The sequence below is a fragment of the Montipora foliosa genome, chromosome 13 (genome assembly GCF_036669935.1).
Source record: "Montipora foliosa isolate CH-2021 chromosome 13, ASM3666993v2, whole genome shotgun sequence".
Taxonomy (NCBI): Eukaryota; Metazoa; Cnidaria; class Anthozoa; order Scleractinia; family Acroporidae; genus Montipora; species Montipora foliosa.
In genome coordinates, this window is record NC_090881.1 from 29360323 (window position 1) to 29375322 (window position 15000).

The window sequence follows — 15000 nt, forward strand, 5'->3', positions numbered from 1 at the left end:
AACCATTCAAATGGAAATGAGTTGCGTATTCTTATGCAAATCAAACTTATTTCCCTTACAATAGTTGAGCACCAAGACACTTCAAAACCGAGACAAACAGCAACTCGGAAATGGCCCATTGGTTTTGCTAGTGTTTAGACCTATCGACTGGATAGTGATTTTTCTGCTGGATAACTCTATGCACCCTTCGAACAGCTGGGGTCTGAAATTGACCTTACAAACCACAGACCGTTCTAGCTGCTCCACCTACAGTAAAGTGCTTTAAACTACTTGAATTTGGCAAATTCTTAAGATAGTTCTTTTTTAGAGTCATATGTAATTGTTTTTCATAACAAAGTTTGTTTTCTTTTTACTTTGTGCTAAGTTTGCGTGTATGGTTTTTAAGGTTGAATTTAATTACTATGCTCATGCTTGGTGAGTACGGTTGTCATATTAAGTGATTGTTGTTGTCATAACAGTCTTCAACATCTTCACGATATCTGATCCGAGTTTGATCTAAAAATCATGGGCTGTACTCTGGCAGTAACAAGCCATGAATATTAGTTTTTTTTACAGACCAAACCCGATTTAATGTTTCTCTAACCAATCACACACTTCCATTCAATTTAACCAGTCAGAACAAGAAAGAGACAGTTGTTGCTGGCTCCAGAAACAGGAAAATGCGTGGCGGGTTTTGTTTAATAACAAAGTATAGCGATGCAAAACGTTTTCCCTCTTTAAATCATTCTTCTCATTCACTAAGTACCTTGAAGCAGTAAATTTCAGTGTGGTAACAGTTTGAAGTGTTTGTTGAAATCCGCTATTAAACTTCGTTTGAAAGAGTGCGGTGCGGCACGTTTTAGAAATTACTCGTCTTGTTTTCCGAGTCTCTCTCTTCCTCTCTTACCCTTGAGGTCAGAAGAAGGGAAGAAGAAGAATAAGAAGTTGGTCATCTGCTTGGCCACCCCATCAAGTTGAGAAACAGAATCAAGCAGAATCAGTTTCCTTTTTAATGATATCCACTATCTTTTTGCCAAGCTATTTTGCTGTAAAATATTTGAAAATGCGTGTACTTCTTGTACACTTAAGTATATTTATTGAGGTCAGCTGGTCAGACCGAACAGAGAGGTCGTTTTATTTGATTAAATGACATCGAAAGGATACATTTTAAAATAATACCAGGTGAGCTTCCATGTAAAAAGATCGCCGTTGCTATCGTTAAAAAATGATTAGCGCCCTTGTTGTACGTTAGGACTACAACAAATATTAAAGTGAAATGGTTTGGTATTTCATTGGTGTTCATATAATAAATAGAACATTACATGACCGCTTGGAGATACGAAATTTCTTTTCTCGTTTTCAACACCCAAAGAGAAATTTCATATCTCCTAACAGCCACGAAATATCTTTTATATATATGTAAGGAACCCAAGCCTAAAATTTACAAGGTAGAGTTTTGGCCATGCGTCTAACATGAAATCTTGCCTGTGGTTGGATAAGTTTCCTTATGACGTGACAGGCAGTTTCAAAGCGTTTATTATGTTAAACGCCTTCATTTTGCAGGTTCATGCTCCTACTTGCGTCATGGGTAAACAGGGCAATAGGCGATTTCCGAGTTCTTGCCTGCCTCATCTTCAAAGCGAGTCTAAGTGCAAATTCTTTGTTATGAAAATTAGTTTACATTCATATGCAAAGTAGAACTAATTATCATTACAAAAACTTCGCACTTAGACTCGCTTTGAAGAGGAGGCAGACGTGAACTCGGAACTGGCCTATTAATTTATGAGAAAAATAAAGGCACAGTGTTCTTTTTTGGGCGTTGGAAAAAATTCTTATGGCAGGCGTGTCCACAAGAACCACACAATACGATCTTTTAACAAGCAGTGTTACGATCAGCTTGACTAGAATAGCTTTCGTGTCATCATATCTGTGGAAAAAGGCGAGACAGGCAAGGAAGTTGCACATTTTAGATATGTTGTTATCCGCAAAAAATGAAGGGAAAGTATGACAATGAACCATTTTAAAGATGGTCCATACAGTAGTATAATTATACAGTAACTGAAAGCACTGCAAAACGAGGGTATAGGGTTAAATGCAAGAACGCTAGGCCTTTAATTATTCTCTTTAATTGAACTTTTTTATTGAAGAAAATAGAGTAGATGCGAAAAACGAATTTGTGTACGGTAGTTAGACATAATGAACATTCTGGGAAAGAATAAAAAAACGTTTACTGATGTGAGCCATGAACTCGTTGCAACTTAGATGATGATGAAGTCACGCAAAAGTTTTGCGACAATGAGAAGTTAAATATGTCATTTCCCCCTTTCGTTAGAGCCCGAAGGGTCTCCCAGATTTATGTTCACATTTTGAAACTGGGGATTGAATTAACGGGAGAGGTCTAGTATGATTCTGACGTGACCTACGTATGATTGTAAGATATGAAATTCATAGTTCACTAGTTCACTGTTGTGCTATAGTTGTGTCTGTGTGTGTTTTTCCATTTACGTTGCACCTCAGCTGCCACCTAGCTTCATGAAGGGGATCCCCGTAGGTAGTTTTCTGGCTACCATGTCATCTCTGGCAGCTCCTGTAGTTAAACTGGCTCTAGATGTACAGCTCTGCCTTACTCGTAAGATTGGCGTAGAGGACACCTGATCGTTTCCAACGGTGGAAGGAATTATCGCACTCCATTGGCTAGGTGCTGCTCACCTCAAGTTAACCCAGCCAATAAGGTACTAGCCCGCCACAGCCTGCCTACTCCTCTTGGTGAAAGGAGCTCAGAGACTTAGGTCTCGGCAAACCGACCTGCACACCCAGCAGCACTAGACAAAAAGCACTCCAGCACTTTGGATAGCTTGTTGGATTGTCAGGAACGTGACAACAGGCTGAGACGTAGACCTCAACCTGATCAGTAGCAACCTCCCTAAGACAACAGTCATTGACACAATGCCCAGCATGCTGGATATTCACGTAGTTGCGCTCCAGGAAACTGCTTGCAGGTCAAAATATGCACACTCAAATATTGTACACCTTCTGACAAGGGGAAGAAAAACTGAAGAGAAAAAGGAGTTCGGAGTTGGCTTTGCAGTGAAGAAACCAATACTGCCAATGATTGAGACCCCAAGCAATGGAATGGAAAGGATCCTCTCTCTCAAGCCGTACACCAACACAGGCCTTGTGAACTTTCTTTCAGTTCCAACCCTCAATGCTCCAACTTAGACCAACCAGTCAGCAGTGCCTCAAACACAGGGTCCTTCTTGGTGACTTCAGTGCAAGACTAGCAGCAGAGTATGACAGCTGGCCCAATTGCATTGGTCACTTTGGTCTTGGACCGCTGAACAAGAATGGGCCAGTGGCTTCTCAAACTCTTGCCAATACAACCTCTGCATATCAATCATGCAGGCCATCACACAAGGTCTCGTGGAGGCAACCCAGGTCAAGTAAATCGCACCAACTTGACCTTGAGATCTTGAGGAAGCCTAGGATGTCAGACATGCTATACTCGTGGCTTCCACAGCACAGAGGGCGACTCAGGCTACGCCCTTCTTGTCTGCACTGCCAACATCAAGCCCAGCTGCCACTATAGAAAAAAAACAAAACAAAAACAAAGCACCAACCAAAAGCAACCCCTAGAAGAACAGGGACTGCACAACAGCATAGCTTTGCTGCATCCATCAACCGTCTAGAGTGACCATTAGTGCAGCAGACACACTAGCCATGCACTGGAGGAAACTGAGTTCCACCATCCATAAAGCAGCTCTGGGCACAAGGATAAGTCAATGGAAGACTGGTACAAAGCCAACTCCCACCTCAGTGAGAGAAGCAAAGAGACAGCCCAGTTGACCTACTTGCAAAGTTCCACACCCGTCAATCTCCGGAGACTCAGTCAATGCTGCAGTGTGCAAGGACACCACAAGAAACTGTGCCAACATTACACTGCTAGCTGTCCCTTTCTGGAGTTGAGGAAATCAAAACTCTGAAATTGCAGTGCAGACATGAAACTGGTGTCTGCAGACATGGGCATCCTCAATCTCTACAAAGCTAGCTACCAACTAGTTGGCATAGACTGCCAGCAGTCCTATTTTGGTAAGTGTAGAAGGTATGTCACAACACTGTCAATCCTTTCAGCAGGAAAACGTTTTGATATTTGACCAACACTACTGCCAGGTAACTTGTTTGGTATTCCCCTATTGTTGCCTTGGTAATGGAACTGGCATTTTCCTTATTGTCTAGCAGAAGGGTTTTCATAACTCAAGTTCTAATAGAATTCAGTTTTTCTCATACTACATGTATGTATTGATTAAGAGAATTTAATGGGGTTTTCGAAATTTGAAAAACACCAGTTCAGTGAAATAGTTTTTAATATTTTCCAAAACGTTTTGGAAGGTACTGTTGCCATAGAAACGGTTGAGGACTTGCGGATACCCTCGAAAATCGCCTGACAGTAGTATGTGTTTTTCACGTCATGTCATCACTGCCATGTTGATGGATGAAAACAAGACATTTAACAGTTATTCCATGAGCACAAATTGGATATGAGATGGTAAATAGCCAACGAGGCACATTGCACTGAGTTGGCTATAACCAGTGTCATGTCAAATGAGCACGAATGGCATAATTGTTTTATTAAATGTTCATCAAATTCTGAATATGATGTTGTGTCCCGGGATATTTTGCTTCCCGCACAAATTTTTCAGCTTGGCAACACTTGACAATCAGTTTCCATATCAGGTCGTATGAGCTGATAACCGAGATTGAGTGAACCAATCAGAAAGATAGAAACAAAAGAATTTAATAACAATCATTATCTCCTTTTGTTTGTCTCCCAGCAGTGGTACATTACATTAGTATCTGTCTCAAGAGATTAGTTGCAAAGCATCTATATTTATTTAGTAGTCCTTTTCCACTGGAAACCCTCTGTTAACAGTGAAAACCCAATGTTGCGTGCAGCCTGAAACGAGTTTTAACTGCAATGATCTTTATCTGAAAAGTTGTTTCGTGCACACAGTTCCATTAAGACTTAAGGGTGATAATACGTTAATAGGCAATACATTATTTCTCCAAGGACTTTGCTCTTGTGTTTGCTGAGCGAAATTAAATATGAAACAGGCTTATTTGCCATTGGTGCATTGAAAAGACCCATGCATGGGTGGGATTGTATGGTTGGACCATCTCGCGCAGAGTCCTGACTGCTTGGACTCTATGGTCAGTGGGCAGTCACGTGGGGACCGCCTGCAATGGAAAGAGTCGTACGAGATTGGTGGTTGGTAGCCTGCGAGCAGGCCCTCCGAGGGACTGGGTTGGGGGTAGAATGAGGGCCTGCCCGCATGGCTTTGTATTTTGAATGTCGCGTCCAAATACTGATTGGCTGAAATTAAATTACTTGGTGACCTCACCATTGACAAACTCGGATACTTCGATTCGAGAGATAAGGTGGTCAGAAATGCGTTTGAGAAAATTGTAGAATGTTACCGTAACTTTACATAATTAAAGGTCGGGCAATGCGATGCCATGGCTTCTCTGCTGGAAGGAAAGGAAGTTCTATCTCTGTTATCCACAAGATTCGGGAAAAGTCTTATTCTCCAACTGTACAACGAGTGCGACTTCATGTCACCGTGGTAGTTTCCTGTCCTCGACAAAGCATTATCGCTGATTACGTTTGGACAAAAACTTGGGCCTTTCGGCTGCCTCAGTTGCCGATTTAACGATAGAGAACGATAAAGGAACTCTACACGATTTTAGCAAGTATTTGGTTAAGCCGAAAAGGCGGCTACACAAATGATTCCTCGATCTCCTGGGTGACTCCGCAATACTCCGATACACTTGAAAACAAAATATTCCAATTTTCAAATTGTTGAATTAGTAAAATATATATCCGCTATAATCACAAATACTCGATAAGCCTTGAAATAAACTGGTGTAGTTATTAGAATCTCTGTCGAGTATAAAAGTGTGATGTAGTAGTTGTAATGTCTGTATTTCAGTAAAATAAATTAAAAAAGATAATTCCGCTTCGCTTTACCGAAATTTGGCAGCAGTTGTGGTCGACGTGTCTCACACGGTGGAGATGCGGTAAGGAAAAACGGATTTCTCTATTAAGCGTCGTTTCAAGTTTGTTTGCTAAATTTTTTTCCCTGACGAACGAAACACATTTTCCGTGGAAGGGACTTCGACGAATTACCGTACAGAATATTCAGCGACGCTTTACAGCATCAGCAGTAGTTTTTAGGATTTTCTGGCGAAGGCTTCCTTTCCTTACAGTTTTTTTGGAGTTTCTGCCTAAATTAGAAATACACAACGCGTGGCTTACCGGTTTTTTTCAATGTTTACTTCTGGTGCGCGCTGATTGGCCAATTTTTGACAGCTCTCTCAGCGTGACATCTGGAGGCGGCATTCAAAATTCAGAGGGATGCGTGCAGGCTCTCCTTTTCTCCCACCGCAGAGAGAGAGCCTGCTCGCAGGCTAGGTGGTTGGGGTCACCGTACAGAGTTGGAATTCCACTGACTACTGGCTGGACTACTGTCTTTGAAAACTACCGTGCTATGTAAGTAGCCGCCAACTGGTTGCCTCTTGCAAGTTGGGAGTTTTGAATGTTCCGTTATGATTTCTAATGTGGCCCACGTCAGTTTCAACAATTTTGAGGTAAGGATTAACTCTACAACGTTTTACGAAACGGCAATGTTATGGCAGATATTTTTTACAGGCCACAGATCAGGTTTACAGGTCATTGTCTTACTTTCCTAATGTAACCTTAGGCAAAAATAATAGTTCTTAGGCCCAGGGTTAGAATTAATAAGGGTTAAGGTTGTTTTATCATTGTTACAACAATGGCCTATAAAAAATACCAGCTGGCAAAGCTATGGTACCAAATGAAACAGCAATGATTGCTTAACAACACAATCATTGATGTGACGTAATAGGTCACCACGGAAACAATACAGCCGTCTTAAATGCCCTAAATTTTGTTGTAAAGTGGCTCAAACCAGTTTCAACACTTGAAAGAAACGTTCTTATTAGCAGGATTAACAATATAACATTTTATCACTGAAAAGCAATTTTATGGTACCATATCAAACACCAATGATTGCCGAAACGTAATGTAAAAGGTTACCGTGGCAACAAGAAAGCCCTGCAAAAACTTTTTAAAACTTTGCAGAGTTTCATCTTGGCCTGCTTGTCATATTTGTGCAATAAAAAAATTGGGATTGGGGTCACTGAGTTCGTTTTTCAGATATGAGCAAGTAAATCCAAAATATAGGGTGTTTTTGTAAGGCTTTCCTGTTGCCACAGTAACTTTTTATGTCACACAAATGATTGCACTTTGTTCAGCAATAATCGATCTTTGACATGGCACCATAACATTACTGATAAGTGATAGTGTTGTAGTGTCAATCCTTCTAATAACAAGGTCTCTTGAACGTGTTGAAACTGATTTGAGCCACCTTACATGCTTATATCTCAAAAACGGACTCAGTGACTCAATTTTTACTTCTGAAAAATAATTAGTAGGCTCAGTTAAAAAAACACTGCACAGAGTTTTCTTTGAGCCTGTTAATCACTTTCCAGAAATAACAATAGACCATATTCGTATTCCCAGTATTGGACTGGAACTAGCTTGCAATGGAGGCTAATGCAGGGGAATATACTAAAAAGTATTTGCATTTGAAAAGATTTCCCCGCATTAGCCACCATTGCAAGCTAGTTCCAGTCCAATACTGAGAATACGAATAAAATTATGGTCTATTGGGGTCCGCAACTTCGTTTTTGAGACAAAAACGTTTACAGACAAAATATAGGGCATTTTTAGATGGCTTCTTTGTTGCCATGGCGATCTATTACGTCACATCAATGAGTGCATCTTGTTAAAGCAATTGTTGGTGTTTATGTAAAACTGTGACTTTGCCATCACATAAAACAGTTGAAAAGATTCAATCCTTCCACATGGCACAGTTTGTTGAAACTGGTCTCGCCTCTCTAAAGTGCTACTATGGTCAAATTTTTATCCCTTGAATTTTTAGGTTTATCAGAGAATACCAGGAAAGATTAAAACGCCGTTTACCGTTTGAAAATATCTGCATTGGTTCTGGAGATATTTTAGTTTGAAAAATGCACAAAAGATGCATACGAGAGGACTGGTGACGTCATTGACTCAACCCAATATAACATTAAGTATATAATTAGAGCTATCTCAGTCAATTTGCAGCAGAGACCATTGAAACTTGGTGGGCTCATACATGTAGTTCTACGGGCAACACACTCACAGCTATAAAGGTTAATTGGTTTCCATGGGCGCTCACTCTTTTCCAGTCCCCTCTAATCTTATTTCAATATTTTTGGTCATCTTAAGCTAGAAAAACGTTTAACAAGGCCACAAACTAGGCCTAACATATTTACATGTATATGCTTGCAGGATCATGCTCATGAGGCACCATTGACAAATATGAAGATAATACCAGAGGTGGCCTATAAAGCCTTTAATATCAGGGACGTCTGGCACCCAGTATGTTGTCATGGTAACAAAACTGGTATGCTCATATCGTGGAGCACATCTACATGTACTAAAATCTTACTGCCAAGAATCGAGCATCAAATTGGCTGAGATATCTTTCTTCATCATATTTGACTAAAACTCAGTTGAGTTAATGACGTCATCACCTGGCTTATTTGCATATTTAAAAAATCGAATATCTCTGGAAAAAGAGATATTTGAAAAAGGTAACCGCATTCTTCATCTCGTACAGACTTCATGTTCACTGGTGTCCTAAAATGGCTTAGATAGGAAAAATGCAAATTTCGTCATAATAGCACTTAAAGAGTTTTACTCTCAGATTATTTAATTAGACTGCTTATCAGCTACGCAAGCTTTCACGATAATCAAGGCATTCAGATTGTACAATATTTTGGAGATGGGCATCCACGCCTTATACACAAGGTTGTGTCGTACACAGGCTTATCCCTGTTTCAAGTAGCATGGACCAGCTGTGAGTATTGCTGTTGCCCCCCCTCCATCCAACAGGGTGCTAGTGAAGTACCCCAACAGCATGTATCTGATATATCCATTGGGTCGTGTCTGGAGCAACACTGTGTTGAGGCCTAGAACCAGTGATCCTGGGGTTGAAACCTCAAAACCCCCACCACTCATTGCCCTGTAATTTATATTTAATAATACTTAGTGCATGAAAAATGACACCTGAAAAGTTTGAAAACACCTTTATTCTACCCTTACAGGGACAAGAATCAATTTTGAAACAAAATGAAATGAAGAAAAAGGATATTGGCTTTCATGTACACTCTTAAAAAGTTATAACATGATTTTTTTCTCACAATTTCGAACGTATGAGCAAGGATAAATTTAATTAACAGCTAAAATTTATTCAAAATTGCATGAGAAACCAAGTGATTACCTGAACGTAAAGGCAAGCTGAATATCTACCTACTTTTTTTTACAACTTGCTAATTAAGGTCAAACCAGTTTTAACAATTTCAAGAGACTGTTGTTACAAGGATTCTGTCATAAACTCTTTTTCACATATGGGCAATTTTGTGGTACCACTTGAAACAATGATTTTTGCTTAAGTTATAAGAAGCACTCATTATCATGGCATAATCGAACTAGGTGACCCCCACCTTTTATTTCTGGGAAGGGATCAGCAGGCTATGATGAAACTCTACAAAGTCAACAATGTTATCTGGAGCGGATTAAGAGCCACCTTAATTACATGTATTTTAATGGTAAAGATAGCTGAGAATCTGCTCCAGAGAATTTTGGTTAACTCTTGAGCTTGCTTATAGACCGTATTCATAAATAGCGGTCAAGAAATTATTCTTTCGTCTTTGTGCTAATCATCCTAACTAGCCTCACTTTAAAACAAAATTTCTTTTGAATTTTGATTGTGTTTATGAGGCTAGTTAGGATGATTAGCATAAAGACAAAAGAATAATTACTTATGCACCATTTATGAATATGGTCTATTACTTTTCAGCAATAAAAATGGGGTCACTGAGTTAGTTCTTTAACCCTTTCAGCCCTGTGGGGTTCCCCATTGATGAGTAAAATCGTCTGGCGTTAGACAGAGTATAATCTATAAGTGGCACTATTGGGAGTTAAAGGGTTAAATATAAGCATTAGTAAAGACTGTTTAGATAAATCACCTGTTGCTATAGCAACCTATTACGTCACACTCTTCAGTGCATTTTGTTCAGCAATAATTGCAGTTTTACATAGCTGCTTGGTTGATTTAGAGTTACAGTACAGTTTTTTGAAAATGTTGAAACTGGCTGCTCTTCCATGAATTTGGAAAATACCATTATACTCTTTGTTTGTCCCCTAAAGTTTGCATGAGCATTGTTTTCATCTTCTCTTGGAACCACTGTAAGTGTGAAGAGAAACTGGAAATAGTGCTCATGCAAAATTTGAGGGGAAAAACAAAGAGTATTATGGTACGTATTTTCCGAAGTGGCCTGTTTGGTTTATTCACACATTTCTACACTACTAATTCCTCATTATGGTTAGCATGTTTAATCCTCCTGGGAGTATAAACAATGCACACTCAAACAAAATAAATAGTTATCTGTTAAATGATAATTTGAAGCAAATATAGTAACTTAGAACAAGGGTCTTCAAGAATAAATAAAATATTACTTGCCGCCTGTAAACGTTCTCTATGGAACTTTGGTTCCTGTATCTGGAAGAATACGTTAAACATTGTTGAGCTTATCTGTTTTGAGAAGTCTCAGTCATGCAATGTGCTGTAGTATATACTATTTTCAAGGAAAGGGATCTACAATCCCAACCTGGTCATCAAAAGAAACTTATTTCCACCCGGGAAGTCTATGAGTCAACAACTTACTCCAAATGTGGAAAGGTTTTATGCTTTTGAGCAGTCGGTCTTCTCCAATGGCTTGTTTTTTGTCAGCTATTCAAACTTCAAACACCACATTTTAATGACCAAACTAACTGAAATTTCACAGGAATAAACCCTTTCCCTATAAAGTGAAGAACTTTTATTTGAATCAGGATCACTTTGTCGAGTAAATTAGCATTTGTTTCCTTGTTTGTGTGGTCTATTTAAATTTTGTCTGTAAAACCTGCGCCATATCAACTTGTCTCGTTGTCTTTTGTTTGATTCACATTCAGTTCAGTCCCCTCCTCGTCGTTCTTTGTGTGGCCATTGGAGCAGGTTGGTGCAGAGTCTTTGAAGTCACAGTCATCAAAACGCAATCTCTTTTGCGGTACATTTGGTTGATTTTGCACTGTGCGCATGGAGGCATTGATCCTTGATAAACTAGCCCGATCCCCAGACTGCAAAAGCAGGAAAAGAGAGAAATCTTACATGAAAATATAGTGACGTTTTTGGTAATGACCCAGTGCCCTTCATGGTGAAAATATTAAAAAAAGGCTATGTATTAAAAAATAAACACCCTGAAATACCAAGTGAGCTTTCGCACGAAAACAAGATTATTTTCACATGTGAAAAGATAACTGTGTCTATGGTTAAAATTCTACAACACTCGAAGATAAATTTTGTATCGCAACAAAAACTTTTTAACCGAGAAGAGCTATCACGATTGCGCTTAAAAGCTTTGGAACACCAAAAGCGGCCTTTGTTGTCTCTCTTCAGAGGGCCGACGAGAAACGCCACCATCTTCAAAGTCACAATGTACACAGTGCAAAACAATGGCATTCCCTTAATTAAAAAAAGACATCTGTTTATTTTAACGGGACTTTTCCTATTTAATTGTCCGCCAACTTTAAAATCTTGAGAGAGCCGGATTGAAGAGAAAATGAAGTCAAACACTCACTAGTTTGAGAATGCAATGTATTTGTACACTGCAGAATTAATATGCAGCACAGGAATTTCGAGCTTTCAGATTTTTAAACTCGTGTTTTGCATACATAATAAACTGTTTTTACAGGCTGAAATTTTAAGCAATTGAGTGAATGACGTCACTTTTCCCTAGATCCAACCCTCTGAGGTTAACATATAGTCGGTCAGTTTTGAACGCGAGTAATGGCCGACCGTGAAATCCAAAACTTGCACTCAAAGTAAAAATCAAAGTTCAAAATTTTGCCAGGCAGGTGTTAAGCAAACACACTTTTAAACTCTGAAGAAAAAATGAAGAAATTGTTTTATCATGGTACCACTTTTAAGATCAAAGCTATTTACCTACCCCTGGTGAATCACCAAAGCTGTAGAGTGACCTAACAAGACAAAAAAGATGTAGGCAGAGTTTCCTTAATATATAGGTCAAGTATTGATGAACCTCTATCATCAATCCCATGTACATGATGATTTCCCACAATGGGAAATGATCTCAACATAAGGAGACTAAAGGGTAACATGACATGCTATTGGTGAATTAGCTTTGCAAATTACTATTACTCAAATGCAGATCAAGGTAGCAAAGTAACATTTACCTTGACCTGGGAGACAAAGTTTGGCTTGGTGAATTTCTCAAAGGTGATAAATAAAAGTTTTTTGTCCCAGCAACTCTAAAATTTAAAAAAAGTTTGTTATTAAGCAAATAAAAAGTTAATTATCATGCTAGAATTAATGCATTACATGTATGCTTTGTTTTCAGATGGCATACTGTACCTAACAGAACTCTTCAGAGAAGGAGAAACTGGAGGAATCTATTGAAAATTAATGCATACAAATGTTAGTTATCATTAATTAATATATACACATGATATTACATATCACAATAATTATTAAGTGAGCCAATATATATCAGCAAGAGGGGATAGACTTCATATCCCCAAGCCGCCATGTAACGTTCCGTTTGTTATACAATTCATGTAGATTGTAGGTACTGACGAAATGTCCAGATTAGAAACAACTTGCACCACTTGTTTTCAAAATGGGTAAAAACGTGGTCACCAACTGCTAAAACAAACATGTTGCATAACAGCAAATCGTGATAATGTCAAATTGAGCCATTAAAAATATTAAATGTAGTACAAAAGTACCGTATCTTACAATGAAGAGGAAGCTCAGTTTTTACTGGCTACGAATGTTAGTTACAATGTACCATGACATCTGTATCCTCCTCAAATGTGAAAGTAAAAATAATATCTTCACTGCACTATGCATGCAGAGAAGACATGACTTTTTAGTAAAAAGGAGAATCCTAGTATTTCATCTGTATCTATATAATAAAAACAATTATTTTACACTGTTTAAAGGAAGTATACTGTAAGTCAACCATCCATGTGTGCCAAGCTACCTCACCGGTACAAATCATGCATTGCCCATTAACTGATGGAATTGGCATCACTATAAATAAGGTGAAATATAGACTAGACAGACTTGGGTGGCAATATGAAGTTATGAGAGGCTTAACTGCAAAATATGACTTTTGTAGAGTTCACTGACCTTATTTGGAGCAAACTGAAGAATGATAGATTTCATTGCCACCATATATACCCTGTTGTAGAATCCAATAATGGTGTCTTGACCTTTGTTACAATCACCCTTGTAGACCTTGGTACAAGGTTGAAAAAAAACAGTCATACTGGATATCAACAATAATAGAGTCCACCATACAATTTAATCTGCTCTGACAAGTAGTGTTAAAGGATATGAATAATGGGAAGGTCAAGATTCACGCTTTTAGGAAGCTACATGTACTAGTCTTATTTTGCTGGGATATGGTTTTGAAATTGTAGAGCTTTGGCACCTAATGCCACGTTTTCAAGAAACTTTAGGTTGGAATCTCTTGTGTACCAAAAATAAAATCTGATTTCAGTCAAAGCCACAAGACACTGTGAGAACATGAGTAAGAGAAGGGTTTTTCATAGATTAAGGTTATACAAGTAACAGGCTGCAGTTTGTCAGTGTCATGGTTCTACATGTAAATCCAGGTTACCAGTATTCTTAAATTTTGCAGTTCAGTATTTTGGCTATACTCACACATGAGGACGCAAAAGGAAGGCTTTTGTATGAGGTAACAATCTGTTTAAATTGAATCTCCTTGCCAAGTACTTTTGGAATGGCATAAACTGCACACAATATCATCTATGGGGACAAGAAGGAAAACACTCTGTTATCCAATAAATGTTGTGGACAAATGTTTTCTTTCCAATTAATCAACTCTAATTTAAAATGGCACTGTTTTAATATTATGGCAGGGCATGACAAAAAGGATGTTCGATACCTGGGGGCTGGTGGAATGACATATCGGGCTAGCACTTTCTTATCGTGGGTTGCCCGACAGGCAAGCATAATTTGAACACGAGTGTGGTATTGTTGGTTGTTTTTTTCTGATGCAAACTTCTGAGCAGACATAAGCGTTTAGCAGGAAGTTAGAGAGAGAAAAAGAAAGAATACAAAGCTTTTAGGGGATAGCTCCTTAGAGACTTGGGCTGGTAAGATGAAATTACAGATTGCCCGAAGCGGCAAGCCCATGCTTGGAATTTCGTCTCACCCTGTAGGGGGTTCAAAATGAACCACACTGTTACTTCAAGAAGAATCCAAGAAAACAATCATCATAAAGATGAAACAATCATAAAGATCAAAACAATGGCTTTGCATGTGCTTTTAAAACATTGAATATTTCTTTCCTGTTTTCTGCAAATCTGTGACATGAAATAACCAAATCTCAAGTTCATCCAAGTTCATCCAAGAATTCTCCAAAATCAGCTCTTAATGAGACTAACTTACACATGGATAAACATGCATTGATTTGAATCTCTTTCCCCAGAATAAATAATTAAATTCGCAGCATTACAAATGGCTATTTAATTGGACCCAAAGGTTTCTGCAACCTCCAAGAAATGGATGGACCTGAAACTTGTATTCTGGGGAACGAGAGGAAATGGCCACAAGGAACCAAAGACAAAACAACCAAAAATTGTTAAAGACGATCTCACTAAGTGCGACACCCTTTTTACAGTACCTGGTCCAAATGTCGATCTTTCATTAAATGCCAGTGTAATTTTAAGGATTGCTCCAAGCAAGTCCACATGTGACAACACTGAAAGAAAAACGAGTCTCAATAATTTAATTCCTCACCAGTGAT

The 15000-nt window shown here is 38.7% G+C and overlaps 2 protein-coding genes across 4 annotated transcripts in view; one reads left to right on the forward strand and one right to left on the reverse strand.

The window, feature by feature from the left end:
* The window catches only part of LOC137982292 (ras GTPase-activating protein 3-like), a 43084-nt gene extending 40871 nt beyond the window's left edge, over window positions 1-2213 (forward strand). The window contains exon 26 of the mRNA XM_068829368.1: window positions 1-2213. This exon is cut by the window's left edge and continues 897 nt beyond it. The gene's annotated coding sequence lies outside the window, so the exon portion shown is untranslated.
* A 6965-nt stretch (window positions 2214-9178) lies between these two features.
* The window catches only part of LOC137982955 (retinoblastoma-associated protein-like), a 14518-nt gene continuing 8696 nt past the window's right edge, over window positions 9179-15000 (reverse strand). For 2 of the 3 annotated variants that reach the window (XM_068830121.1, XM_068830122.1), the window contains exons 9-15: window positions 14878-14955; window positions 13893-13997; window positions 13356-13463; window positions 12576-12613; window positions 12398-12472; window positions 12151-12181; window positions 9179-11281 (exon numbers count right to left, since the gene is read on the reverse strand). In XM_068830121.1, coding sequence (XP_068686222.1) covers window positions 11078-11281; window positions 12151-12181; window positions 12398-12472; window positions 12576-12613; window positions 13356-13463; window positions 13893-13997; window positions 14878-14955 — 639 coding nt within the window. In that variant the 3' untranslated portion in view covers window positions 9179-11077. Of the gene's footprint in view, window positions 11282-12146; window positions 12182-12397; window positions 12473-12575; window positions 12614-13355; window positions 13464-13892; window positions 13998-14877; window positions 14956-15000 lie in introns of all 3 variants that reach the window. The other variant, XM_068830123.1, reaches the window with a different exon arrangement.